Consider the following 27,953-nt stretch of genomic DNA (forward strand, 5'->3'; position numbering starts at 1 on the left):
TATGCCCACCAGGTGATGAATGGAGATGTCTGATGGATCCTGTGGGTTTTTTTTAATCTCTCCTTGCCCTCCACCTGCCCAGCCAAGCATTCAGGCCAGCTGCCTTTGGCCTCAAAGAGCTGATCTGAAGAAGGGGCAGAGTTTGGGTCCTTGGGCTCCTGCCCACCTGACCCATTCCCTCCCCGCTGATACCAGGCTGCTGTCGGACTTGTGTCCCCGGGCACTGCCACCTCTCTGCTGCTGCCCTTGTGACCCAACGCAGCACCAAACAGCTGAGCATCTCCGCTTCCCCATCCCGTCCCATCCCATCCCACCCACGCGGGAGCCCTCAGCCATGCTAGGCAATGCTGCAGGTCATGCCAGGAGATGGACATGGTGACCCCAAAGGGGTGGCACAGCCCTGGCTTCCCCCATGGGGACCAGACTCAGGCTCTGCTGGGCTTTACCAACAGCTTTATAGCTCCAGCGGTCGGGCTGGAGCTCGCCCACCTGGGTCCCGTGGGAGTGGAGCAGAGGCAGCCAAGCCCTCCAGCCTACCTTTGCCCTTCCAGTGGGCGTGAGCCGCGAAGCCGATGTGCCCTCCATATTTGCGGTTGAACTCCGCCATCAGAGCCTTGTAGGGGTTTCGGATGAGCAGGATGGCCGAATCGAAGGATTCAATCTCCTTCTGGCCGCTCTCGTGGGTTTTGATGCAAATCGTCCTCCCACTTCGCCAGTGGTCCCTCTCACCCTTGAACCCTGCCGGGACAAAGCAAGCAGGCGCTTGAGAAGCAGCCGGTGACGATATTAATAAAATAATAAAAGTGAGCTGGGGAAAGGGAACAACAGGGGGATATCAGGTTGCAAAATACAGTTGGATAAAAGCAGTTGGGGCTTGAAGTAGAATTTGCATCCCTCTCCCAGACGGAAATAATTTATTTGCCTGAGTTATGAGTCAAGCCATGATGTAAAATTCATGTACGAGAGGGTGGGTAGCGGGCATGGGGACTGAGCAGGGCTGCCTCCTCCCCAGCCGTGCTCAGCTCTTCTCAGTAAGATGGTCTGCAACAGCCTGATATTGCACAGCCCAGCTTTCCTCCAGGGCAAACACACTGGCATTAAATAACTGCATACTGCATTAATGTACCTTGTGCTCATATTGGCAGGGTCAAAACCATATTTTTATAGCTATAATCTCCCTGGTCACAGCATTTAAACCCTCCCAATAAATTAAGAAGGGTAAAAAACCCCATGCTCATGGGGCTGCAGATGAGGCCAGGTGCTGCAGTGATGCCATGGGGGGTCCAGAGAGGGGACGGCCATCCCCCATGTCCCCTGCATGGAGTATCGGGGCTGAGCCTGGCATCGCTCCCAGCCCCTTTGCACCCCTGGCCCCTGCAAAGCACAACCCTAACTACCCGGGAACAGTGTGTTGGTGGTGGAGCGGAGCTGAGGGGGGAGATAAGCTGTAAGTAGCTGTATTACATCAATTATAGATGTGTAATTTGCTTTCAGCAGCCATGCCATGCAACGCAGGGACGTGATGGCTAATCTGCCAGTTGCCTGGATACCTCCGGGCCCTCCGACGCGCTCAGCCTAGAATAAAGATGAAACCTGCACTAGGTCGGATGAGCAAAACCTCGCCAAGGCTTTCACCTGGTGATGCTCCTGTCCATGGGATGCGCGATGCCGGCTGCACCCCGGGTGGGTGCCAGCACCGGGGGCTGGTATAGTCCAGGCTCCCTCACTCAGTGCAGAGCATCTTCATCTCTGAAAGGCTGAATTTGGCAAATCTCGAAGAAATGTGCATCGCTGCCTGCAGTGTTGGGCAAGCGGGGCGTTAGGGGGTACTGTGGGTGCAGACCTCGGCCGGCTGTATGGGTACCCGGGGTACAGACCCCATCAGCTACATGGGTATCCCAGCTACAGATCCCAGCTCCGCCACAGCCAAGGAAGGAAGAAGGATTTCCTCTCAGAGCCACAAAAGGAGAAGGAAAAGCAGGAGAAAACTTCAAGGTCTACGAATAAAACTACTGTAAATGGCTATAAAATAGGGGAACTGGTCTTTTCTCTCCCCCTTGCAATATAGTGGGTTATTGGGAGAAGCCGACTTCTGCCTGAAAAAGCTTCATGCCTGCCTCAAGCTTTTTTTTGCTTGAAACTTATCCTCGCTGCTTAGTTTGGGGTCCTCAAAGCCCACATGCTATTGGCCCTGGCACTGATACGGTGGGCACAGCGCTGCTGCTTTGCCCTGGGAACGACAGCATCCCTCCTCCGTTAAATATTTACTGGGCAAATATCTGTGTCGCCCAGGATGAGAAGATGGATCTCCACCAAATCCTTCAGCCTGAGGAGAACAGGCAAATGAGATCAGCTCCCTCCTCCATCCCCCTGCCATGAGCTCATCAGTGTTTTTTTACACTGTGAATATTCATTAACTTGGGTGTCGGTGTTCCCCGGGTGCCCTGACATGTCGCTATTTTTATCTGCAGCTACTTAGGAGCCACGTGGGGACATTTGTCCTCCAGGATACTGGTGCCACCAGCACCACCCGCTCCCAGATCCTGAAGCTGGAAGGCTGCATGAGCCCCTCTCACTGTGCAGCCGTGACTTTCGTTTGCTTCTCACTTCATGCATCCCGGGACAAGAGTGCCAAGCCTGCAAACACCAGCTCCTGGGGAAATCTGATCACAAAACCACATAAGCCTTTTCTTGGGTCAAAAATGCAGGAATTGCCTTGTTTGCCAGGGTCAGAGCTGCTCCAGTTCCTCCTCTAGAAAGTTTCAACCCCTATGGCAGGTTAAAAACCACCAGCGTGATGGACAAACCCCAGTTTTGCCCCAAATCAGTCCTGGCCAAGGTTAGTGGGCAGCATGGCGAGGTTACGGGCAGGGCACATGTGACATCAGGTCCCTCTGATACCCTTTGAACCTGGACACATCCAGCACAAAGCATCCCACAGAGCAGCATCGGTGGTACCCAGCTCGGCCCTCCCCTTCCTGCAGACCCAAGGGATGGCACCAGGAGCTTCTCCCAGCTCAGGTGGGACTGGTGCACCCTCAGCAGTGACCCCCCCTCTCACCTTTGTTGTAGAGAGACCCGTCGAAGTAGTAGCTGCCGGTGTAGAAGCCGGTGGCTAGCTCAATCAGGTGGCGTGCCCAGGTGTTGCCGGCGCCGGGGAAGCTGGCCAGGGCCACCAGCTGCTTGGCATGGGTGGGGAGAAACCTCCTGTCCATGCAGCGGTTGTCTGCAGCGAGAACCGGCCAAGGCACGTCAGGGCTGCGGCACGGTAACGTGCTTTTCCTACAGATATCCCACTTCCTTATGGCATGCTGCTGCCTCCTGGGAAGATGCTGGGGCAGGGCGTGAGGAGGTTGCTGCTATAGGGAAAGGTGCCCTGCCCAAAGCATGTAGGGACACCGCGAAGAGTCCTGAACACTCCAAAGAGTCCTAAACACCCCAAAAAGTCCTAAGAAGAGGGCAGGAGGTGCTCTGCCATCCCCGGCTGCTTGCTGCCTGAGTGATTCGGGAAGAGTGAGTAACACGGGTGCATTTGCCAAGTAATGCTCCTGCTTTTTGTAGCAACGAATGCACAAGCATTTCCAGCATGGCCTCAAACACCAAAGCAGGGGTCATGTCGAGACTGAGCTGCTCTGAAGCAAAACCACCTGAATCTGAGACATCACTTGCTCCGTTCAGCCCATTCCCCTCCCTGCTCTGCCAGTAACAGGTTTCCCCTCACCCTGTGCTCCCCTGTCCCCATCGGCCCCACCACTGGGACCTGCAGGGCGGTGGGGGACAGGAGCCCTCTCTGTGCAGCCTCCCAGGGACTTTCTCCCTGGTCACAGCTTTTTTCCACCATATTTTTCCCGGGAGCTTGTCCCCCCCGTGGCTAGCAAAGCTCCAGCTCACTGGTACTGCTGGTGACAAGGAGGGACAAGCGCTGGCAAGGAGGGATCCTGCTGGAGGCAGATGGCAAACTGCTCTCCCCTGCAGCTGAGTCAGGCAGTAATTAAAGCTGTTTGTTCAGGGGAGGATTGATTTCCCAGGAAATTAAAATAAATGGTAATTTTTAATGAAAGCCAAATAGATGCTGCAAGCTCACGCTCACTTTCTGCCGGCATCCCTGGGAAGGGGTTGGGAAACCGGTGATGGCACCTCTGCCGGAGTGGTCCCTGCCTGTCCCCCTGCCTGGCAGCAGGCAGGGCGAGCCCGGTGCCAGCTCACCTTGCACTTGGGTCTGGTAGACGAGGAGGTATTCGGTGGTGCCACAGCTCTCAAACTCCTCGCCGGCGCATTTCTGGGCACAGAGCTGCTCGTCCTCGCGCTCGTGCAGGGTGAAGAGCGTGGTGGGGAAGCCGCAGCGGCAGGTGGTCCCGGCCAGGGCTGACAGTGGGTACTCCTGCGGGGACGGGTGGAGGGAGGGCAGCCAGCAGCACTGTCCCCGTCCCCCCAGCAGACCCTTCCTCTGCCCCCCACACCCATCCTCACCACCCCGGTCCCACTGTGCAGCACGGGGCAGTTTGCAGCATCCTTCCAGCTGGCTGCAGCACCCCTCGAGCCAGTCACACAAGCACTTCATTGCAGACACCTAAAAACACCCAAGCCCCGACTTTCCCATGGCACAGCCAAGCTGCCTGCTGGCACAGGCAGCAATGCACTGGGTGCTGGTGCTCCTGGCAGAGCCATGGCATGTCATTTGTGAGTTTGCCACCCGCACCAAGGTTACTAAGAGCCCATGGATGGCCCTGTGGCAGCCTTGCCGGCGTTTCCAAGCCCAGAGTTACGAGGCCCATTCAGTAGCTGACAGGTAATTTACTGCCAGGCTGCGGTGGCGCCGGGTTAATCGAGGGGCTCCGGTTATTTACACCTCCTGGCCCCAGCTCTCTGGGCAGTGATGAAAAAGTGGAGCCAGCAACAGAGCAGCTGCTCGTGGTGTGATGGTTTATTCCTCACTGTCCTCTGCCGGGGAGGCCACAAAGGGAGGACAGGACTGTCCCCACCTGCAGGCCTTTCTCTTCCTCTGCCTGATAATTTACCTAATTTTAATTAATAAATACTCCAGCAATGCCCACCGCCAGCCTTTCCCCTGCCTGCCTATAGACATCATGCCCCAGGAGCAAACTGCACTGCAGCATCCCTGGACCAGAGCAGGACCCTGCAATGCTCCTGCCCAGACCCCGCCGGGGCAGCTGCGGTCCAGTCCCTCCCCACAGCAGAGACACAGACAGTCAATATGATCATTTGTAGTTTGGATACACATAATTATTATAATAAACTGGATTAAAATTTACCCAGTGTGACCTTTACTGATGATGAAGATTTAGATGATTAAGCTTTTGACCTGCACCCCTCCTGGCCCCCCAGTACCTTCTCGGTGCAGAAGTCCACGCACTTGTCCACCGACATGTTCAGCATGAGCTGGCTGACGGGCAGGGCGATGGAGACGTTGTCCGGCTGGTGGAAGCACCCCCGAAATATTGCGCTGCCGTCTGCGAGGGAGAGAGGCCACAGCAGCGCTGAAAGCGATGCTGGCCTGGCCATGAGGAGTAGGGGCTGCATCCCAAAAACAATGCCACTGCCACCTTGCGTGCCCCAGGCTTGGGAGCAAGAGCCCCTCCGTGCCCCAGCAGCCCCATCCCTGTCCCCCACCGCTCCTCTCCAGCCGCCCATCAGCACAGCGGCTGCTTTTCTCCAGCTCTCATCACCCTCCAGCTGTGAAGCCAAGTTTGCTAACAAGCTCGCCCGGCTGCTTACGATGCAAAATCGGAGCAAAAGCCCTCGCAGCAAAGTCAGGTTTATTTTTTCCTCCCTATTTTTATCAGCTCGGTGATCCCAGGCTGTGGGAGGGATGGAGCCAGCAAGGAGAGCAGGGCTGGGTTTAGCCTGGTTCCCCCCGTCCCAGCATTGGTGCCCTAAGGGGTCCCATCCCGGGTCCTCGCCCACCGCTGCACATACCCAGGCACCCTCGGCCCCTCTCTGGGGCTGCTACTCCACCAGGTGCCTGGTGGTGGGAGCTCTGAACGCTGCCACCCTCTTTCCCATTGCTTGGGGATGATGACAGAAAAGCAGCAAACGTTGGTATAGTGCTGCCTAATTGGGAGCCAAACAAGCACTTCTGATGGGGAGCACCCTTGGCACTCTCTGGAGCTCCCGTGCATCCTTCATCCCGCAGCCAGCTCCACCAGCAGCACATGTTGAATACAATGATGGTCCTGTTTGGCCATCAGGAAAGAGGTCTTCAACCAAAGTCCCCCAAAATGTCCTGAATTCCTGGTGAGATCCTTGGGGCTCCCCGTTTTACCCAGCCCTCCTGGCCAGCAGCCATCCCTGCAGGGGAATCCCTACGGTTCACAGGAGCAAAACTAATGCAGCTGCAGGCCTGAACCACTTTCAAACCACCTCTCCCGAGCTGTGACCCAGCTTACGCAGCATGGGGACACTGGGGCTCGCCCCCGCCGGCACCACGAGGGGTTCCCCCATTTTGGGGCTGAGCCGGGAGCCGCATCGGTGCCGCTGACTTACATCTCCTAGCAGACTCCTGGGCCAGCTCCAGGCGGTAGATGGAGAGGCGGTTGACCCCACCGCAGGTGTTGCTCCTCTCTCCCTTGCACTCCATATTGCACTCGGACTCGCTGGCGTTCGATGCCTGGACCTTGTGCCCGCAGTAGCACTCGGCGCCGAATTCCAGCCCTGCGTAGAGGTAGCCCCTGGGGAGAGGGAGACGAGGGGGCTCAGCATGTCCCCAGGCATCCCCCCGGCTCCACGGGGTTTTGCAGGAGCATCCCTGCTGCAGCCAGCTCACACCCAGTGCTGGAAGGAGCACTGCATCCCAAGGATGCATCGTTGTACTAGATGATCATTGTGGGTCCCCTACAACTGAAACTTCAATTCAATTCAATTCAATTCAATTCAATTCAATTCAATTCAATTCAATTCAATTCAATTCAATTCAATTCAATTCTATTCTATTCTATTCTATTCTATTCTATTCTATTCTATGGGAAAGGGTTCCATGGGCCACAGAGATCATAAAGCAGGAGACAGCAACATTTCTTACAGGCAGGGAGGATGTAACGGGTGGTGGCAGAGCAGGAATAAGTGATGGGGACTTTGCTGGGCTTTAAAGTGGGAGAGCTGTGCTGCTCGATACAGGTTGGATTTGAAAGGGGGAGGACTGCAGCACAGACGAGCGCTTGCCAAGTGCCAGCAGAGCTGGAAACCCACTGGAGAGGGGCAGTGCCGGACTGGCAAGTCCCACCGTGGGGCTGCCAGTGCTGCGGGGGGGCTCTGGCATGGAGCAGCCCTGCATCGGCACCACCGAGGATGCACTGCAGCAGTCGGCTCGGCTCACGGCACGCATCCGTCACAGCAAGCATCCTGCTGAGGTGGATGAACCCGATGCAGGGGATGTGCCACTGCCCCAGGGATCGGCAATGGCCCTTTGCAGCAACATCCCCAGGTGCCGCGCGATGCTGCACAGATGGGCTTCGACTCTGGGGAGTTTGAAGGCAGCAAACTGCCTGCAATGCCAGCTGCCCCACCGGCACAGACCATGTTTAGGGCACATCCTTTGTGTAATGCTGGGGAAAGGAGAAAACTTCTGCAGCAAGGGATCCGTGTGTCTCCCCCACTGCTCACAGACACGCTTTGACATCTGGGAAGGTCTGGGGAGGGTGTTTTGGTGGGGGACAGCGTTTTGGTGGGGCCACCCCTGGGTGGATGGAAGTGCTCAAGGCCACCCCAACTGGAGCCCTTACACTCCCCTGCCTTGTACAAGGATGGAGCCCATCATCCCCCCCGACCTTTTTCCAGGGGAGGAAACGGGGGTCCTGGAAAACAACAAACTGGGGTCCTGGAAAACACCAGAGAATTTAAAAAAAAAATCAAAAAGACATAAATCTAAAGGAAAAAGAAGGAAGGCGGGAGGAAGGGGAGAGGAGCAGCCAGGGCAGGGAACTGAGACAGCAGAGAAACGCTGGCGGTGTGTGGGAATTGATGAAGACGCGGTGCCCGTCTCCCACCCTACCGTTCGGCACAGTTGTCCTGGCAACGGAAGACTGTCATCTTCTTGTAGTCAAAGAAGGACACGCCGCGCAGCGTTCGCCGTCGAGTGTTGTCCACGTAGCAGCCGATGTATCTTGCTGGGGGAAGGGTAGAGGAGAGGGGGGTAAGAACCAGCCAGGGCTGAGCCCCCCAATTCCCACCCTCCTCTTTTGATTTTCCCCTAAATAAGGATGGGCAGCAATGTGCCCTGTTCGTGTGCTTGAGAAACACGTGCTCTGGGTACAACATGCCCCTGCAAACCCTGCAAGGAAAGGTAGGTAAAGCCCAGAAACACGCACTACGGATAGAAAGGATGCTGTGGCTCTGCACCAAGGCTTCTCCTCTCCGTCCTCTTCCTTCCCACCGGCCTCAAAACAGAGCAAGGTGACTCCAAAAAGAGATGAGCTATGTGGTAAAATAACCCATCCCCTTCACAACAACACAGCAACACAGGGGTGGGCAGAATGGAGAAATACGGTTTAAAACAAATTTTCTTCAGCCAGCAGCTCATTTTCCCCAGCCCCAGACATCGATGCGAAGGATGTTTGCCCAGTGCTAACACTTGGCAAAGTAAAGTCTGATGCCTGTGCTGAGAGCAAATGAAGATGCTGGTAGACAGGGAATAGAGCTGAATAAATAGTTACGATGAAATCATTTATTTGACAAATGTAGCCTTTCCCAATAATCTGAAAACAAACAGCCATGTCCTTGCCTGCGTGCCTTTTGCAATGCTCTGTGTCGGCTGTGGGCTCGTTAGGGGCGAGCTGGACCACGAGCCATCCCCGGGCAACCCTGCGCCGCCAGCGCCTGCCGTGTCCCCGCTCAGTCTCCTTGTTAGGTGCCCTCATTAGTGCCCTCATTAGTGCCCCGCTCCTGCTCCCACCTGAGCATTTGCTGTGGGGAAGACGTATTGCTGCCGACACAGGGATGCGGCGCTGGTGCAGGGATGCTCAGCATCCACGCTGCCACTGCTACCTGAGGAGGACGGGGATTTTGGGAGCCGGTGGGATTAACCATCCAGTAATCAGCTAAGGAGGTGTCCATTAATGTGTTCTGGCAGAGGATGTGCAGGCCGGCCACCCAGCGTGGGTGCCCCAGGGAGAGGGGAGGGCAGTCCCGGGGACCACTGGCCGGGTCTTACCGGCCCAGGGGCAATGGCAGAGCTGGCTTGGAATCCTAAACCAGTCTGGGTCACCTCGCTCCCTGTTTCAGGTACGCATCCTCGATGAATATAATGGCAATCTTTCGCTTTTCGTTATCCTGAAGTATCTGCTCCACTCTCAGGGTATCTTCTGCAGGACAGTGGCACGGGGCAACCCTGTCCTGGAGAAATCCTGGAGCCCATGAGGTGGCCACTGGCCTCTGGCTTTGAGCGCTGCTGCAGAGTCCCAATGTGGGGACATAAAAGGAGAGGCTCCTGTCCCTTCAGGGCCACCGGATCCCAAGCCAAGGAGTTGTTTTTCACAGCACCAAACCCCCCACCAGCTGTGCTGCCCAGGGCTCTGGCCCCAGAACCCCAGCCAAGGGGCTTTGGGAAAGCACTGGGATACCCGGCAGCACAGGACTGGGCAGGAGCAGAGGTGAGGGCTCCCCTGCTCTGGTCAAGACTGAAGCCATGGCTCTAGGCAAGCAAGGTGCACCTTCCTGTACATGATTACCACCCCATGTCTCTCCTTCCATCTCCATGTCTCCATCACAAACCAAATTATCCCTCCAATAGCAGAGCATCTCCACATGTGCCACTCCAATACCAAAGTACACTATGGGATAATACTTCTCACCTCCTGCTTGCATTTTGCATCTGTTGGGGGGGTCCCTGAACCAACTCCACGTGTACACCCCATCGATGGCATGCCCCACATACCGATCCCCACTCTCCCCACCACCCCGCACAGCGCAGACCCCACCAGTGCTGCAAACCGGCTTCCCCAAGCCAGCCTGGAGGAAGGTGGAGGAGAAAGATTGAGAGAAATGTGCCTGATAACTTTAACCACCAAAGAGTCATAACTCATTGCTCCCAATTACTCTCAGCATAACGTGGCATTTCCACAGCACTGAGCAGGTTTCGGCAGGTCAGCTCATTTTGATCGTGACAGATCTAACCGGTGAAGGATTACTCCAGCCATTTGCACAGAGCCAGTGACTGATGTGCATTACCTTCAATCCATTGCTCTTGACATATGCGTGCTGCAACTTATTAGGAAGGCAACTGGAATAATTAGGGAGATATGAGGACAATAAGTGAAGGAGTGAGCAGGGAGAGAAGCTGAAAGGCACGTGGTCGGGTTAGGCACAGCCTGCAGGAGGGTGCTGAGCAGCAAGAGGGGGACCTGCCCCAGCACACAGCTCTCACGGGGCCAGGAAGAATTTCAGAGCACATCGGAAACTTTGCAGCAGCAAAGAGGCAAGGGTTACGGATGCGTTAGAAACCACAGAAGCGCCTGAGAATGGTCACATAAGAATTAGAGTTTCTCCCCCCTAAAAGGTGGTGGGATCAACAGCCCACCTGAAGTGCATCTACACTGATGCACGGGCAATGGGCAACGAACAGGAGGGGCTGGAAGTCACTGTGCAGCAGAACTATGATATGGTTGCCATCACGGAAACATGGTGGGATGACTCGCACAACTGGAGTGCTGCAATGGACAGCTATAAACTCTTCAGAAGGGATGGGCAAGGAAGGAGAGGCGGTGGGGTAGCCCTGTACATTAGGGACTGTTTTGGTTGTCTAGAGCTTAACGATGGTGACGATAGGCTTGAGCGTTCATGGGTAAGAATCAGGGGGAAGGCCAACAAGGCAGATATCATGGTGGGAGTCTGTTATAGACCACCCAACTAGCATGAAGAGGCGGACAAGTATTCTATAAGCAGCTGGGAGAAGTTTCAGGATCGTTAGCCCTTGTTCTCATGGGGGGACTTCAACTTACCAGATGTCTGCTGGAAATACAATACAGCGGAGAGGAAACAGTCCAGGAGGTTCCTGGAGTGTGTGGAAGATACCTGCCTGACACAGCTGGTGAGGGAGCCAGCTAGGGAAGGCACCCGCTGGACCTCTTGTTTGTGAACAGAGAAGGCCTGGTGGGTGATGTGACGGTCAGAGGCCGTCTTGGGCATAGCGATCATGAAATGATAGAGTTTTTGATTCTTGGAGAAGTAAGGAGGGGGGTCAGCAGAACTGCTACCTTGGACTCCTGGAGGGCAGACTTTGGCCTGTTCAGGAGCCTGGTTGACAGAGTCCCTTGGGAGGCAGTCCTGAAGGGCAAAGGAGCCCAGGAAGGTTGGACATTTTTCAAGAAGGAAATCTTACAGGTGCAGGAGCAGGTATTCCCCGTGTGCGAAAAGACGAGCCGGTGGAGAAGAAGACCAGCCTGGCTGAATGGAGAGCTTTGGCTGGAACTCCGGGGAAAAAAAGAGTTTACAACCTGTGGAAGAAGGGGCAGGCAACTCAGGAGGAGTACAAGGATGTCATGAGGTTATGCAGGGAGAAAATTAGAAGGGCCAAAGCCCAACTGGAATTTAATCTGGCTACCGCCGTAAAAGACAATAAAAAACGTTTCTATAAATACACTAGCAACAAAAGGAGGGCTAAGGAGAATCTCCATCCTTTATTGGATGCGGGGGGAAATACAGTGACAGAGGACAAGGAAAAGGCTGAGGTACTTCATGCCTTCTTTGCCTCAGTCTTTAATAGTCAGATCAGTTTTTCTCTGGGTACCCAGCCCCCTGAGCTGGAGGACAGGGGCGGGGAGCAGAATGAAGCCCCCATAATCCAAGGGGAAATGGTCAGCGACCTGCTGCACCACCTAGACACACACAGGTCCATGGGGCCAGATGGGATCCGCCCCAGGATACCGAGGGAGCTGGCGGAGGTGCTCACCAAGCCACTTTCCATCATCTATCAGCAGTCCTGGCCAACCGGGGAGGTCCCACTTGACTGGAGGTTAGCAAATGTGACTCCCATCTACAAGAAGGGCCATAAGGAGGATCCAGGGGACTACAGGCCTGTCAGCCTGACCTTGGTGCCGGGGAAGGTCATGGAGCAGATCATCTTGAGTGCCATCATGCGGCATGTACAGGACAACCACGTGAGCGGGTCCAGTCAGCATGGGTTTATGAAAGGCAGGTCCTGCTTGGCTAACCTGATCTCCCTCTATGACAAGGCGGCCCCGCTTAGTGGACGAGGGAAAGGCTGTGGATGTTGTCTACCTGGACTTTAGTAAAGGTCCCCGTTGGGTGTGGGCACAGGGTGCAGGCAGGGACCCCCTGGGCGATGTGCCCACGCTCGGGGCCAGCTGGTGACCTGGCTTGTGCGAGGAAGCGAGTCGTGCCCCCACAATGCCGCCCCGGCCCGCGGGCTGCGCTCAGGGCTGCTCCCTGTCCTGGCAGCAATCACTTCAGGTCACTAATGACCCCCTCTGGGAAGCATCCCAGCAAATCCCCCAGCCATGCTCTCCAGAGCGGTGCCATTGGGACCCAGCTCCTGTCTGTCTGGGGGCAACACCTCTGTCCTTCCTCTCTCTGCTCGAGCAGCCCCAGCCCCTTGCCAGACTCTCCCGGCACCCACCACCGCCAGTTAGCAAGCTAAAGGCAGAACAGAAGTGTTTTCACAGGGCTGTGCTGCAGGGTGATGCTTGAAACAAAGATCTGCCCTTGATTTTCCAGCTGGTTGATCAAAAGCCTCGTGCCAGGCACTGAGCCCTCCGAGCCCCACGACGCTCCCTCTGCAGCCGTCTGCCCCACAGAGCACCAACGGCTCGCTGGCAATGGGCCGGGGGCTCACCCCAGCTGTATCAATACAAGTCTGGCATGTGAGAAGGGAAACGCTCCATGTGAGCATAGGAAAGGGCAGGTGGATATTGGTGGCAGCAGCTTCAGGAAGGGTGGCCCATGCTGACCACCCCTGGGACAACTGCGCCGGTATCGGAAGATATAGGGATGTCTTCGGCTGCGTGCCTGGGGCGGCTGGTCCCCCCTTCCTCATGGCATTGCTTGCTCATGTGTCATGGGGGAGCCCAGCCCCAGCTGGGAATGGCTGGAGACGTCCAGCAAAGGACCAGAGATGGATGTGGCAGAGAAGAAGTGATGCCAGGCATTGCCAGGCTGGGGCCAGTGCTTCCTCCCCCTGCTTCACCGTCCAAAAATGCCCCCAGATTTGAGGCACGAGATGCGCCTTTGCACGGGGATGCAGACGAGCCGAAGCTGTTCCCTGGCAATCGGGGCTGCCGTCGACCTGCGCCTTGGCTTGACCCTGGGGCTCCACCAGCGTGGCCAGGAGAGGGAGGAGGAGGAAGAGGAGGAAGAGGAGGGAGGCACATCACCCTGTCAAGCCAGAGCCACACATCACGCTCGCTAAACTAGAGCTGATTTTAGGAGCAGTATTCCCTCTGGAACAATTTCACGTGGCAGAGCCTCCACAGCCGCCTTGTTAAGCTGTCCCCTGCTTAATTACTGCTGTTAAAATCTGCCTGCTCCTGCCAGACGGCCTGGGGAAGCAGCGGGCACTTCGGAGAGGAGCAGGGGAGCAAGGCGGGTGCTCAGCACCCATCCCCTGAGGCTCCGTCAGCCCCGTCAGCTGGGCTCGGGGGATTTCTCAAGCTGGAGAATTTCTCCACACCATCCTGCTTGGGAGCTGCCAAGATGCTCGTGCGGTGGCACCGCATCCCCTCCAGCTGCCAGGTCTGCGCTGGCTCCCATTAACCGCTGCCCACACCAAGCCTTCCCACACGAGATTAAAAAGTGGAAAGACGATATTCCTAGACCACCTACGAGCAGCTAAAGCCAGTGATGCCCGAGCCCAGCATCCCTTCCCCATCCCTCGCAGCCCCCGCCGTGGCCCGGCACGGGGAGGCGGCGGCGCCAGCAGAGGTTAATCACGGTGGACGTGTTGCATATGGCCAGGGACAGGAGCGCTGCTTGGGGTTTTTATGGTGACTGACAGCTTGGGCTCGCGAACCATCTGGTGAGGATTTGCTAAATGTCAATTCACATTAATGGAGCAACGCGGCCACACGCGCCTCAGAAACACTCCCAGAGACCCCTCTGCACAGAGGCACGACAGGGAAACCCCCTTTCATCTCATTTTAGCATGAGAAAGTCCCTTAAGCACCACAAGTCATTTTTCCTCCTGCTTCCAAGTCTGGACCGTGCATCTTGCCCAGAGCGAACATGAGCACAGACCTGCTGCGGGGCCAGTGGCCAAGGAGGAGCCCCTGTGCCCCAGGAGCAGCCTGGGTTGGGGGGACCAAGCCTGGTTCAGCATGGTGACCCCTGTGAAATCCCCAATTTGCCACAGCGTTGGGGGTTCCTGCTCCTCTCTGAGCCTCACATCCCTTGCTCCATCAAAAGTCCGGGGAGCTGCAGCTCCCAGCCCGGGATGCCTGGGGAATTGCATGTGCAAAGGCCCACGGGGCGGCTCCTGAGCAAGCCCGGCTTTGGGGCACAGGCTTGCTCACACAAAGCAGCCTCCACGGGCACCAGGGCTCCCCAGTTGCAGTCCCCCACGAGAGATTTCACCCACCCTGGGGCTCAGGAGAGGCGAGAGAGCAGCAACAGGCAGAGAAGAGCCCAGCAGCATCCCAATACCTCTCCAGCAGTTCCCGCTCCCAATTCCCTTCTGAGTTTCCTCGACCGGTCAATGCTGCAGCTCCTGCCCTGAATGCTGAGGCATCCAGCATGCCACTGCCACAGCTGCGCAGTGCTGGAGTAATAAGCTGGATTGCTCCTTCTCGCCAGCCCACTTTATTAACGACAAGAAATCATAATGGCTTTCACAGCAGCTGAAGGTGTGAGATGCTCCTTCGCCAGGGGGGCTGCAGAGCCGGCAGAGAGGGGACGCGGGGTGGGTTTGGGTGAGGTTTGCTGGCACTGGGTGCTCATGGGTGCCAGTGAGGGAGGAGATGAGCTGAATAACCACTGGGATGCAAAAGCCCTGATGGGCAGCTCTCAGCCACCCAAATTCAGAGCGAGCGTGCAACTCTGTCTGCGTACAGCTGCCTTCAGGATAAATAGATGACATTTTAAAAATCAATGAGAACTACTACATTCGCTTATCCTTGTTCATTAATAACGGTCCCACTCGACAATACCCCACGCGCCCCAGGCAGCAGCCAGGCAGGGATCTCCTGGCCTGAAAGGCCAAACCCCCAGCCCTGCCTGTACCTGCACCTGCCTGCACTTCAGTGTCTGCAAGGCAACTGCAGCCAGCCCTGCACGAACACCCCAGCAATGCAAACAACAGGCCACAAATCTGGTTTTAGTGTTCATTAGGGCCAACAGAATTAAAACTGAATTTGGCCCGTGGCACAGCCAAAGGATGGGATGAAGATGGGGTGCAGCCTCTCTCCAGCTGCCACTCCCAAAAGCGCCTGTCCCAGCAAGGTGTGACTCGGAGCTTGATGATGCACAAGTGGGAAAGAGTGAAAATGGAAGAGTGAAAGTGGATTATTGGCACTTGGGGAAGGAGGGAGGAGAAGATCTTTCTGGGAGCATCCTCTGGACCAGTGGTCTCCAAAGCGGGGTGCTGCACCCCAGGGGATGTGCACGGCAGTCCCTTGGGGTGCAGGAAGAAAATCTTAGTGCTCGAGTAGCACATGCATATGGTTTATAAATAAATAAATGCAGGTTTACTGGGGGTGCGTGGTCAGAAATTTGTTCCTGGTAGGGGTGCACGACCAAATCAGCTCAGAGACCACGCACGAGGCGCATGAGGCTTTCCCTGGGAGAGGCGAAGAGGAGGGACCCCCACCCCGACACGTGTGTCCCCAGCCCTTACCTCTGTCCTCCTCCTTCTCACGGCCGCTCCTGCCCCTGAGTGCCCAGCTCCGGGCGCTGCCATAGTCTCCAGCTTTGCCCCTCTCCGCTAGTTCCTTGGAGGTGCTTTTGAACCAGGGTCCGTGCCGCCGTCCCCCCTCTGGCATCGTCGCCGCCGCCTTGAAGCCGCGGCTCAGCTGCATCACCCCCAGGTAGGGCAGCCCCGGTCCCTCGCCGGCCCCGGGGCTGTGCTGGCTCCCCGTCACCGTGGGCTCCCCAGAGAAGCCCGAGTGCAGGAAAACCAGGCTGCCGGCTGCCAGGTAGAGAGCCAGCAGCGTGAAGAAACGCACAGGTTTTCGCCGAAAATACCGCTGGAATTTTACCAATAATTTGGCCATAGCGTCTTCATCCCTTCCCCGGCAGCAGGCGCCGCGGGGGAGCTGCTCTCCGGCTCCAGGGATGCTCCAAGGGGGGTTCTGCCCCACCCGGGCTGGAGGTGGCTCCTGGGGTGTACCAGGGGAGCAGATGGATGCCCCGAAATTGCGGCGGGGGCTGCAGGGTGAGGCCGTGCAAAGCTATTGCCTGACCCTAAAAAGCCCGGGAGGGCTGGGGAAGGCAGCGGGGGTGGATTTTGAGGCTCCCCCACAGTGCACAGGGGGTTTCTCCAGCGCTGGCTGTCACCGCCGTCCCCAGTTTATTCTCCTCCTGGCAAAGCCCCCTGGCCGTGCCCCGGAGACTCGGCTGATGGAGGGATCATGTTAAGGAAATCGAGGGTTTGAAGGTGATTTGAAAGCCGATCAGCTGACACAGCTCTTCTCGCTCGCCTTTCCGCTCGGCGGCACTGGCTCTCGCAAGCATCTCTCTAATGGAAACGGCACTGTTGCCCTTTCAGACAAAGAATGAAAAGTCCCTGGACGCCTCTTGGGGCCTGAAATGCTGACTGGGACCCTTTGTCTAATGAAGCCCCATTCATCTCACTCCCAGGGCAAGAAATCTCCACCTGCAAGTCAAAGAGAAAGGCACACTTAGGAAAGCATCCCAGGACGTGGGAAGGATCGCAGTCCCCGTCCCCCCGCAGGGTGAGGAAGGATGCCCGGGCTCTCCTTTGCCTTTCAGCCCCACAGAGGGGCAGTTCAACCCCCCCCCCCGGCACAAGGATGTGGGACAGGCAGGAGTCTGTGCAGTGGAAGCAATTCTGGCTGCCAGCAGCCCAGGGTTAGGGACAGGGATGCGGGGATGAGTCCTGACTCCAGAGCCCACACGGCTCTGCCTCATCGTGCAGCAGAGGTGCTACAGGATGGCTCTGGGACGTGCGGAGGATTTCTGATTTCACCCCCAAGAGGATGAGCTGTGCATGCACACATACACGCACGCATCCACGCATTCGTGCATGCAAGCTCATGCACATACACTCGTGCACATGCATTTCACCCCTCCATCTGAACGCCTCTATGCACCAGCCAGACCCAAGCAAAGCCCCTGGCAAGCGAGCACCTGCCCTGGGAGCTGGGTGGGCACCAGGGCAGGAGGCTGCTGCAAGCAGCTGCTCCGGCACCTGGGCATCCCACAGGGCTGGGAGGCCCCATGGGAGCACGACGTCCCCACGTCATCCCCACCTCATCCCCAGCGTGGCTCTCCCACATACCCCCATGGCTGCATTTCAGCCCATCGTACTCCCAGTGAGGCTTTTGCAAACATTGAGCCCAGGGCATTGTCTATTCTCCAGCCAAGATCTAAGGGCTGACCATCCCCATTTGCACCCTGCCAGCCGGAATCAACACGGTGCTGCCCTGGGAATGCCATGGCCGGGGCTACCTGGGGCCATCCCTGGCAGCTCTCGGCACGGGGAGGGCAGCTGAGCCCGGGGAAGGGATGGTCCTCTCCAGCCCCCCCAGGGGCTTTTCCCTCGGGGGGATCTCTCTCCTCCAAACCCCTGAGCTATGGAGGATTCGCTTCAGCCCTGCCCGGGACAAAGCCACGCCGCATTGCACAGTAGATCCACCTTCACGGTGGGAAATGCCACTGCCACCGCACCCTGCCGGCACATTGGCGGTGACGGGGATGGCCTCGTGCCCGGGGTGTGCTGCCTGTCATGGACCTGTCTTATTTTAGGAAAGGAGACGAAAATAAATGGAAAGACAAAGTGCCATTAGTTTAATGGCCTCTATGTTCCTGCCATCTGTCTTCAGTTGATTAAATAAAAAATATTGGTGGAACATATGGCATGAATTATACATAAATATTTTAATTTGGGTTCCCAGAGTGGTTATTCAAATACCTCTGGCTCTGCCGGGTGAACTTTTGTGGAGCTCAGGGCTGGGCAGGCTGCGCGGAGTGGATTGGTGGTGGGGTGCAAGTCCCTCAGGCTCCCCCAAACCATCCCCTCCCCAGCCATGCTCGGGGCCAACGTGGCCTGAGCAAAGGCTGAGTAAACTCAGAGTAGCAGCCAAGCAAGGAGACTGCTTGCTATTCAGGCTTTTGCATCTGCAGGCACCTCCGTGGTGGGAGGAAGGCGCAGGCAGCACCCTGGCACAGCCAGGGCGGGTGGTCTGGCCCCCGCCGTGGTGGGTGAGGATCCCCTAGCCCAGCAGTCCCATGGACCCGTCGGTGCTTGGCCGCTCTCCCACACTCCCTGGCCAGCGGCCAGTGGGGAAGGGCCGCTCCGTGGGAACCCACATCTTCCCTTCCCACGTGAGCTGCTGCTTTGTGCTTCAACCCACCTTCCCGGGGCTTTATATGGGCGCTGAATACGGGGCAGTTTGGGACACTGCTGGGGTGCAAACGGGATGGCCCCGGGGCTGTTCTCGGTCCCCAGCATCCCCGCTGCCGCCCACCCTCCTGCCTGCCTGGGCCTGGTCCTACTGGGCTACGGCAAGGAAGCACGGCATATAAAGAAGGGGCTTAAATTACTATCATTAAGCCATCTGGAGCTCATCCTTCTCCATCATGAACTGTGGAGTCGCAGGTCAATTACTGCACATTTGCATATATTCCATTAATGCTTCTGCTAATTGTCTGGAGGAGATAATGTGCTCGGCTTATGGCTCCCTTGCTGGCTACGGTTTACAAACAGCGAGTGCGGCAAATAGAGCTGGCACCGATGCTCTCCATGTTGGCAGAGGCCTGGGACATCGGGGGGCTGATTGGGGGGGCCCCACCCTACTGGTGGCCATCCGGGATGGGGGATGCTGGCAGCACCTCACGACGCTGCTCCTTGCACCCCAGCAGCCCTCCCTGTGTTGCCAGGATGGATCCACCCCGCCAGTGCAGCAGCGTTGGGATGGAAGGACCAGCCACCTCGGCTGGACTCCATGGGTCTCCGTCCCACACCACAACGGCGAGTATCCCCCAGGGGTTGTATCCCACCCCTCCGCTGCCTGCGCCCCGCACTGCCTGTCCAGGCTCTGCCTCCCCTGGGCAGCGGGGCAGCTCTTGCCGGGGGTTTGCTGGTGCCAGCCCAGCCTGCGGCATGGCTAGAGGACAGTAGTGACACACTTTACCAGCCAAACTAACGAAGCTAACAGGGACATTAACCAGCCAGCGCAGTGCAGCAGGCAGCGTCGTAAGACTGGGCTTTCGTCAGCTGCTGCGGGCAGCCAGGTACAAAGGCTGTCAGAAAAACTGCTGTGGGCCGGGAGCCACGTCTGCTGCCTTGGCACTGGGACAGCCAGGGTGCAGAGGAGATTTATTGCCCAGTTCTCACTTAGTTATTACCCACTGTGCTCAGCTGCTCCCAGCTGCGGCTGTCAGCGGGGCTCTGCTCGGGTTCCAGGGAATGGCTCCAGCCCCAGGGAGTCGTGTGGCTGGGAAGTTCCCCCCTGCCAGCAGTGCCGGGGCTGGAGCATCCCTCCCTGTCGCTCCGGACCCCCCTGGCACCTGGAGCCAAAGCACAGCAGAGCCCAGTGGGGACATTTCCTAGGCACTTTGCACTGTTACAAGCAGGCAGCGGGTCCAGCTGGGATGGAGGGGACGGGGCGGGGACTGGCTTCTCGCCTACCTCCATCACCACACTCCTGCCAAGAGCTGAAATCCTCGTCCCAGCAGCGGGATGCCCGATCGAGCACCGCTCCGCACCTGGCCCACCTCCGTCTGGGGTGGCAGCAGTACCGAGGCCAGCAGAAAGCAGGCGAGCTCTGTCCCGTGGGTTTGGGGCTCTGCAATTACTTGCTGCAGGGCCGAAGAAATCCTCATTAATTTGCAAGGTTTATCTTCCCCCCTGCCAAACAGAGCCAGCGTGCGGGAAAGTGGGCACAGGTCCCGAGGGGGCTACGCCGAGTGGCGTGAGCATCTCAGACCGCTCGTGACCAGGATGAATGAAGCGCCAATAAATTATACATTTGGGTCTTGTCTCCAAATTACTCTGCAATTATTGAGCACCAAGGTTCAGTTGCCTTCAAGCACCACCTCACATCTGACCACGGCAAAACACACTGAAGGGCTCACGTGGTTCCCTCAGCACAGGAGAACAATCAGCCCATTAAAAACAGCAAATTAACGAACACAAGAGTTCCATTAGGAGGAAAAGGCGACCGAACTATCCAATTTCATCACATCATTAGCATTTCTTATCAGAGGGACAGGGAAAGAATAGGGCTTTAAAATACAGAGTGATGGGATGGAGTCTAATGACCACACCAGGGCAACGTGCCCAGGGGCCCTTGTCCTGCCGGAGGGCTGCGGCACAGGCACTAACCTTGGTCCCACGCCTCAGGGCAGCCCCGGCATGGGGGGAAGCATGGTCCTGCACCCTGCTGAGCACCCTTGGGTGCACAGCACAACTTCTCCCTGAAATGCTTCTGCTGAGACCTGGAAATGCGGCGGTGTGCAGGACCCAGTGCATGGCGGGCAAGGACACAGTGCACGGCATGCTGCTTGGACCTGCTGTCACCCAAAAGCCACCCACTTTGGTGCGGGGACCACATGCCTTCTCAGAAAGCCCCGTGTGCCTCCATCCCCACCCTCAGCTCCACAGGGTGCCAGCAACGGGTGACTGCTGCCGCCGCAGAGCAGCTCCTGCAGCTTCACACCCTCGTGCTTCCCTGGCGCAGGCAGTGGGTGACGGCACCAACCAGTGACACCAGCACGAACACCCAGGGGCACTAGCCACCCTTGGTGCTGGCATCCCTCAAGCCTTTCAGCCTCCATCCCTAGGTGGGAGCTTGGCATTGCTGCCCGGGCAGAAGTTGGGCAACTCGAGCTCCGGAGTAAACCTGCCATCTTCTTCAGCCCCGTGAAAATGGATTTTCACCCTTTCGCACTCTTTAAAACAGAAGCAGCAAACAAGGTGCATCAGGCTGAATTTAAATACCGTTACTGCTGGGAATGAAACTGAGCTAAACTGGGACACTGAAAATCGAGGTTTCTGTCACAGCAGGGCACGTCTGGACCATTTGATGCATCTCCCCTCGAGCACCCAGCACCCGTCGGCTGCCTCTTCCAGGGGCAAGCTGAGCGCGCCGAGCAGTCAGCTGCCTTTAAATCGAAGCAAAGTTTATTTATTCAGCTGCTCCCTGCCTTAATTTCACTGAGAAACATGTTTGTGCATCCCCTCCGCTGGGAGGAGTGCACAGGAAAGGTTCAGGTGTGCTTGAAAACAGCTGAGTCGGCAGCTTTCAGGTGTTGAAGTGAGCTCGCCCCAGGGACCTGTGCCAGGGTCGGATGCTCCCCAGGCATGTTCTTCCCTGGGGAGCTTTTAAATCCCTTCTGTAGGCCAAGCCACCCAGATATGCAAAGGAAAAAACCTCTTATTTGCGATTTATTGGCCTGATTTGTAAATCCAGAGCGGGACTTGCTCATCTGCTGATAGATTTCTGTGCAGGATTTCTAAGCATGTTGGAGGGTTTGTAAATCTTCCCCCTCGCTGGGAATCGATGGAGGGGTTTAGACTGAAATTAGGCGGCTGACTTTCTCGCTTATGGTTTTTAAATATTCTGGAGAAGATTTATTGACGGTCTCAGCACTTGCCCAGGGCGAGGGGAAGCCGCAGCCACGAGCCCAGCTGGGCACAAGGCACCGAGCTCAGGATGTATCACAGATCCTTTCATCCGGAGGGATGAGTGTGCCCTGGACTAATTGATTAATGTCTGTAAAAGGCCTCAAGATCTGCAGAAACGGGGCCGCCGTGCTAATTGCATAGCCTCCTATTAGCGCTCCCTCCACTCCCCAGAGGATGAAACCTGCCGTGCAGCAGCCCCGTTTCTGCAAGGGCTGAATTATAAATAAACCCCGGAGCGATGGGCTGGATCCTGCCCCAGGTTACTTCAGTGCACTGAGAATGACCGGCCAGTGCTACGCAGAGAAGCCCAGCACATCCCAGAAGAGCTATTTTATTTAACCAAGCTGCTTTAAGCAAACTTAGTCCCATTTTTCAATATTACATTTGCTGTCGAGCCACCCAGGATCACAAATTCCCACAAATGCCCCAGACCCCCGTCCAAGGGATGCTGGTCCCCACCCAGACCCCGCAGCCATCAGATGGCACGGGGCAGGGATTTACGATGGGGCAGATGAGGGGCTTGCGAAACAAATCCAAGCTGGGGTGCGGGAGGGTTGTCCAGCCCCTGAAAGCAAAGAAATGCAGTTGCCTTCAGGCCACTGATTTCCAGGTAATCCCACCTCTGCAGCATGCAAAAGCTTACCGGGCTCCGCTTGCTTCTGCTTGCTTTACAACAGCCCAAGCAGAGCTGAAAAGGTTTTTTTTTGCCTGGCGCTCTGTTCCTCCACATGCAATTACATTAAAACCCATTGCAGGGCTCTTGTCAGATGAATTCCCCTTGCAAGTGTGAAAGTGGCTCATAAAGAAAACTGTTTTAAGCCATGAATCATTTAAAAAGCACACGCCACGATGCCGAAGGCAGAGAGGAAATAGCCGTGTATTCCGGAGATTCAGGCAGGCAGAGGATACTGGGGAATCAGTGGGATGATTTAGATGAGCCGGCACAGGAGAGATGCTGCAGCCGTTGTACCTGGTATCCGAATCCCAGCTGCTGAAATGCACCCTATGTTACACCACTGTTATTATTTTAATTAATCTGCAACAGCCCTAAGCACGGGTGTTATCTCCCTCCATCAGCATTATCCCACCTGCCAGTACCTGGGTTTCCTTTGGCAGGGCGGGAGCGTGTTTGTGGAAGGAGCGGGGAGCTCCCTCGTTTGCTACCGTGGCTAATTGCGTTTGGAGAGCCAAGCACAGGGCAGGTGCTGGGGAGCGGGCAGGATCTGTCTTTGCTTTCAGCAATAGAAACGTGTAACCCAGCACAACCCTCGCCTGCCGCATCCCCGCCAGCCCCCGGCATCCCTCCCCCAGCATCCCTGCTGCCGGCATCAACCCCAGCCCCACATGCAACGCCAAGAAACTTTTCTTTCCCTCTTATTTCCACGTTTTTCCTTGCAAGGCCAGAACGGGAGCTCCATTTGGATGTGAGCAGTGTCAGGCCTGTGTCAGTGGTGGCACACAGCGGTATTTGGGAGAGGTCACCCCGGGGAGGTCTCGGTGACACTAAGGGATGCTCCCTGGACCACCGCAGGGTCTGTGTTCCCTCTCCCCCTTCTTGCCATCCTTGCCCGTGGCACCCTTTCGGCACTTAAGCCCTGTGAAAAAGGTGATTTAACGTCATTCAGATGACACTGTGTATCTGTAAATGGGCTTAACCTAATGAGTTTTAATACATATTATGTTTGAGCTATTTTATGCCCAGTCTGCAAAATCCAGTTATGGTTTTCAATAAGACTTAGCGAGCCGAGACATGCACCGGAGGGGATGCGCGCTCACACGGGGCTGCTCCAAACTGGGCGAGGAGGAGGAGGAGGGCAGGAGGAAGGCAGGGGCTGTCCCCCAAGGAGACACAGCTGGATCCCAGCCAGCTGCTGGCTCAGCAAAGCCACCCCCAGACCAAGCGCTGCCTGCAGCTGCCTCCAGCAGCCCAGAAGGATGAGGTTTAAGATATAAGGGCTGGCCTCTTTCAGAGGCAGTGCCGGGGCTAGCCAAGCCAGGGAGAGCACTGCCAGCTGCGCTGCAGCAGGCAGGGCCAGCCGCTGTCCTGCAGCGGGGAAGGCAGCGGGCAGCCAGCCCAGCAGCCAGCCCCTGGTGGGTGCACGGCCCCCCGTGTCCATCCATGCGGGCTGCAGCTCTGGAGGAGGCACTGCTCGTCGTCCCCAAAGCCTTCAGCCACTCCTGCAGCTGGCTGGGCCCTATCCTGGCACAGGCAGAGGGGACAGCACGGCAGAGCATGGCTGCCTTGGCGTGCACGGACACCTGCGCCAGCCCCGCCGCGGTGGCAAAGCAACCCTGAACCACAGCCACCAACACATCCAGAGCCTGTGGGCTCTTTATTTCAGAGACAGCCACGATGCTTCTGTTTTTCTCTCTTGTGCTTGAAGATGAGGAACAAACCCTGCAGCCAAATTGGAGTGGCCAAGTGGCACAGTTTTATCCCGAGGTTTTGAGCACCGGAGCCAATCCTGGCTCCTGGATTCACAAGAGGTGACAAGACTCAGCTGCCACAGCAAAAGGGAGATCCCCCAGGGGAAACCCAGATGCACCCTACCAGCAGCTCCCACAGGACCAGCCCCTCGCGGTACACATAGCAGCCTAAATCCCATAGAGACCATGATGGGGTCCATGGGGGCCATCCCAGGGAGCTGGGAGGTGTGACCCTCCTCAGGGAGGTGGCTCAGCACCACCAGAACATCTTCCATGGGTGCTGCAGGAGGGCCTGGCACGTTCAGTCCACAATTAATCCCCATGGGCCTCCCAGGTGGGGAAGAGCCAGAACTAATTTGCCTGTAAAGCCCACGCTTAGCTCCTGCACGTCTCTGCCACGGAGACTTCACTCAGCCCTTGGTAATCTGGGATTATACGCAGCGCTGGGGCAATTAAGAAAAACAGCTTTTCAAGCAGCAGACAATGCCTTCTGCAGCCTATTTAAATTAATATAGTGAGAAAGATTATTTCTTGCAGCCCTTGGTTTAAAGCCTCCTTTCCCAGGGGGGCTGATTTCTTTCTTTTCCTGCACACCCAGCAGCATTGCCTCCTGCTGCATGCGGGAGATGGAGGCCCAGTTTGGGAAGAGATCTGCCTTTCCCATGAAGACTGCAGGCTCCAGGAGGGACCGGGGTTACCCTGAGCCCAGCCTGGCACAGGGGACAGACTGGGCTGGGAGCGGGTGGCCTGGGCAGGGGACTGCCCCTGCTTGTCCCCATGGGACGGAGGCGTTGCACCGCGACCGTCTCCCCCCAGCTCCCACGGCAGTGCTGCCGGACCCCTGCACATCGCAGCTCACCGCAGGAAATCCAGCACACCACAGGCTCTTTCTTGGAGCGTCGCACTGGAGTGCTTCCCAAAATGACCCAGCTGAGATGGAAACCCCCAGACCCGCTCCAGGGGCAGCATCCCCCACATCCTGGGGGCAGCGGTGGGCATTGCCCAGCCGAGGGTGAGCCCAGAGATCACTGCAAATCCACAGAGAGAGCAATCGGCTCTGCAGATCACATCCCAACCTTCTGACGTATTCCCCTGGGTCCCCCCACATTGCCAAATGTGGCCGATCATGAGAGAGCCACTCCCTGCTCCCCCCGGGTCCCAGAGGTCCCCGTCCCACCTGGGGCAATGGACGTCCCCGGCAGCGGGGTGGACGTCTCACTCCTCGCTGAGCAGCGCTGAACAGCAGGTCCCCCTGCCCCATGCTCGCCCCCCTGTCCCAGGGACCGGCACATCGCAAAAGAGGTATCGAAGCACAGAGATTTCTATCCCGGAGCAGAGCCAGCTCCCTGCACGGCTTGAGGTGATTGAGGACTTGGTAGTCCCAAGGGCGACAGGAGGTTAGAAGAAGCAAAGATTTTCCTGGGGTCTGCTGGCCAGCAGGGACCGAGGTGGGAAAGATGCTAAACCCCCAGGGAGGCTGTATCCCCTGTGGGGGTGAAGGTGGGAGAAGGGGATCCTGCCTCAGCCCTGGAAAGCATGACCTTGGGTGGGAGGCTGGAGGGCTGGGGGTGCCCTGGGGACCCAGCCCAGCCTTGCGTGGGGCTACGTGGGGACATGGTGGCAGGCAGAGGCTTGGCTCCAGCGTGAGGCTGCAGTGAGCATGAAAAGCAAATAGTGGTGAAGGAAACCTCAGAGCACGGTGCGGCTGGAAGCCGGTGATGGGGTAACCCCCTCCCAGGCTGGCCAGAGCCCGTGGGCTGGTGGCCAGGGTGAGAGTGGCTGCAAGGGTGTGAGAGCAAGGGCAGCTTGCCATGGCGCTGTGGGGCTGGTGGGCACCCCGGTCTGCTGCCAGGGCTGGGGAAAAGATCCCCCAGGAAGGATGAGGCTTTTGTCTCTGGGAGAGGAAAAACAGCCGCACGCCCTGGCTGGGCTGCGAGAGGACGAGGGCACCATGGGGGCTTCCCCGTCCACCCAGCCAGGCTGCAAAGGGGCAGTGCTGGGACCCCGCGCATCAGGGACCCTAAAGCCGGGGGGGGGATTTGGGCAGGGGTGAGCCGTGCCGGACCCAAGCGCCTGCAGCCCTGCTGCCGCAGGCTGGGCTCCCCTCCTTGGGCACAGGGCTCTGGGAAAGCCATCCAAAAGCTGAACAAAACCCCATGGGGAATTTTCCCTGGCCGCACACCGCTCCCCGCCAGGCCTGTGCACGAGCGCCACGTACAATAAATAATAACAACTGCTAGCGAACCCCGGCTCAGAGGAGCAAGGGCCAGCCGGCACTCACCACCCCACCAGGCAAGCAGTTTTCCAAGCCCAGGGAAGGGGCAGCCTTCGGATAACTCGGATAACTCAGCACAAGTCCCTGGAGAGGGGAAGGTTACGGCACTCGCAGGGTGGGAAGGTGCAGGTGGGCCAGGGCCAGGCTGGGTGGGGGCACCCCGGGGCCAGGGGCTTGGTCCCTGCTGCCTGACTGTGCTTCCCGGCTCCGGATTGCCGAGAAACTTTATTTAATCCTGCCTTCACGGAAGAAACGGTTTATAACACTCAGCTCAAGGTAACCTTCACGGAGCTCTCCAACTGCTTCTGCTTTTCCCACACACATTTTTTTAAACTTTACATTAAAATATTCCAATAAGTTGTCAGCATGGATATCAAAAGAAGAAAACAGATAGGGGAGGTGTATTTGGGAGGATTATCATCTCTCCCCATTTCCCTTGCCGAGATGTTCCTGCACAAAGTCTCGGGAGGAGGAGGAGAGCTCTCTCCCTGCCTGCCTCCCGCTCCTCTCCGAAGCAAGAAACCCTTCCGAAAGCAGCAGAATTCAGAGCGAAAAAATCTCCGCCAGGGCGAGAATTACTAACAACTCCTGCAAAGCATCCTTAACCCCTGGGGAGCCGGCAAGCTCTCCCGCCTCCTCCCTAACTTCCCCGCACAGCCAGCCCGCACCTTCCCACGCACATCCCCACCGAGCCGACCCCCCCCCGCCCCTCGCTCGGTGCCGGCCGCCGGGGTCCCTCCGCCCCGGCCCGGGGGCTCCAGCCGCGCCCCCCCCCCCCCCGCCGCTTCATATGTTGAGCTTTTTGCCTTTTTTTTTTTTTTTTTTTTCCTTTTTTTTTTCCTTTTTTTTTCCCTTTATTCCCCCCGTTTTTAACCCGTTACCCCCCCGCTGCCCCTTCCCCGCAGCCCAACTTCGCGGCGGAGCCCTCCCCCCCCATCCCTCCCTCCATCCCCTCCGCCTCCTACCCGCACCGGGCGCTCTCCCAGGCCGGCCCGGCCGCCGCCGCCGCCGCCGCCGCCGCTCCATCCACCGGCCGCCCCCGGGAGCGGCGGGGCCGGGGGTGGCCGCCGGACGCTCACTGCGGCTCGGCCCCCCCCGCCGGGGCCCCGCACCGCCGGCCCTGCCCCGCCGCCGGGGCCCCGCTCATGCCGGCCGCGGGGGGGGCCCGGCCCGGCGGCTGCCGCTCCGCTCTGCCCGGAGCCGCTCCCGCCCGCCGTTACTTAACGTCTCCATCCAGCTCCGCTGCGGCTCCGCTCCCTCCGCCGGCCTGCAGCGCTGCCTGCCGCTTAACCCCTTCCCTCCCGCCTCCCAGCTCCCCCCTTCCCCCCTCCGCTTATATATTTTTTTTTTTCCTTATTTTTTTCTTGTTTGGGAATGAGATTGGGGACGGGAAGCGGCTCCCGGCCAGCCCCGGCCCCACCGGTGCGCTCAAGGGCAAGGGGTGCTGAGGGTGCGGAGGGTGATTCTGGTCCCCCCGCGGGG

The 27,953-nt window shown here is 57.6% G+C and overlaps 1 protein-coding gene across 2 annotated transcripts in view; it reads right to left on the reverse strand.

Moving 5' to 3' along the window:
• WSCD2 (WSC domain sialate O sulfotransferase 2) overlaps positions 1-27,549 on the reverse strand; it is a 31,879-nt gene extending 4,330 nt beyond the window's left edge. Inside the window, exons 1-8 of one of the 2 annotated variants that reach the window (XM_087754795.1) lie at positions 27,437-27,549; positions 15,797-16,774; positions 8,009-8,123; positions 6,505-6,689; positions 5,350-5,471; positions 4,207-4,381; positions 3,062-3,226; positions 538-738 (exon numbers count right to left, since the gene is read on the reverse strand). In XM_087754795.1, the coding sequence (XP_087610921.1) occupies positions 538-738; positions 3,062-3,226; positions 4,207-4,381; positions 5,350-5,471; positions 6,505-6,689; positions 8,009-8,123; positions 15,797-16,172 (1,339 nt within the window). In that variant the 5' untranslated portion in view covers positions 16,173-16,774; positions 27,437-27,549. Of the gene's footprint in view, positions 1-537; positions 739-3,061; positions 3,227-4,206; positions 4,382-5,349; positions 5,472-6,504; positions 6,690-8,008; positions 8,124-15,796; positions 16,775-22,412; positions 22,722-27,436 lie in introns of those variants that run through there. The other variant, XM_087754796.1, reaches the window with a different exon arrangement.
• Positions 27,550-27,953: the final 404 nt, after the last annotated feature.

The sequence above is a fragment of the Nipponia nippon genome, unplaced genomic scaffold, assembly GCF_047370975.1.
Source record: "Nipponia nippon isolate SJK-2023a ecotype South Korea unplaced genomic scaffold, ASM4737097v1 scaffold_18, whole genome shotgun sequence".
Classification (NCBI taxonomy): domain Eukaryota; kingdom Metazoa; phylum Chordata; class Aves; order Pelecaniformes; family Threskiornithidae; genus Nipponia; species Nipponia nippon.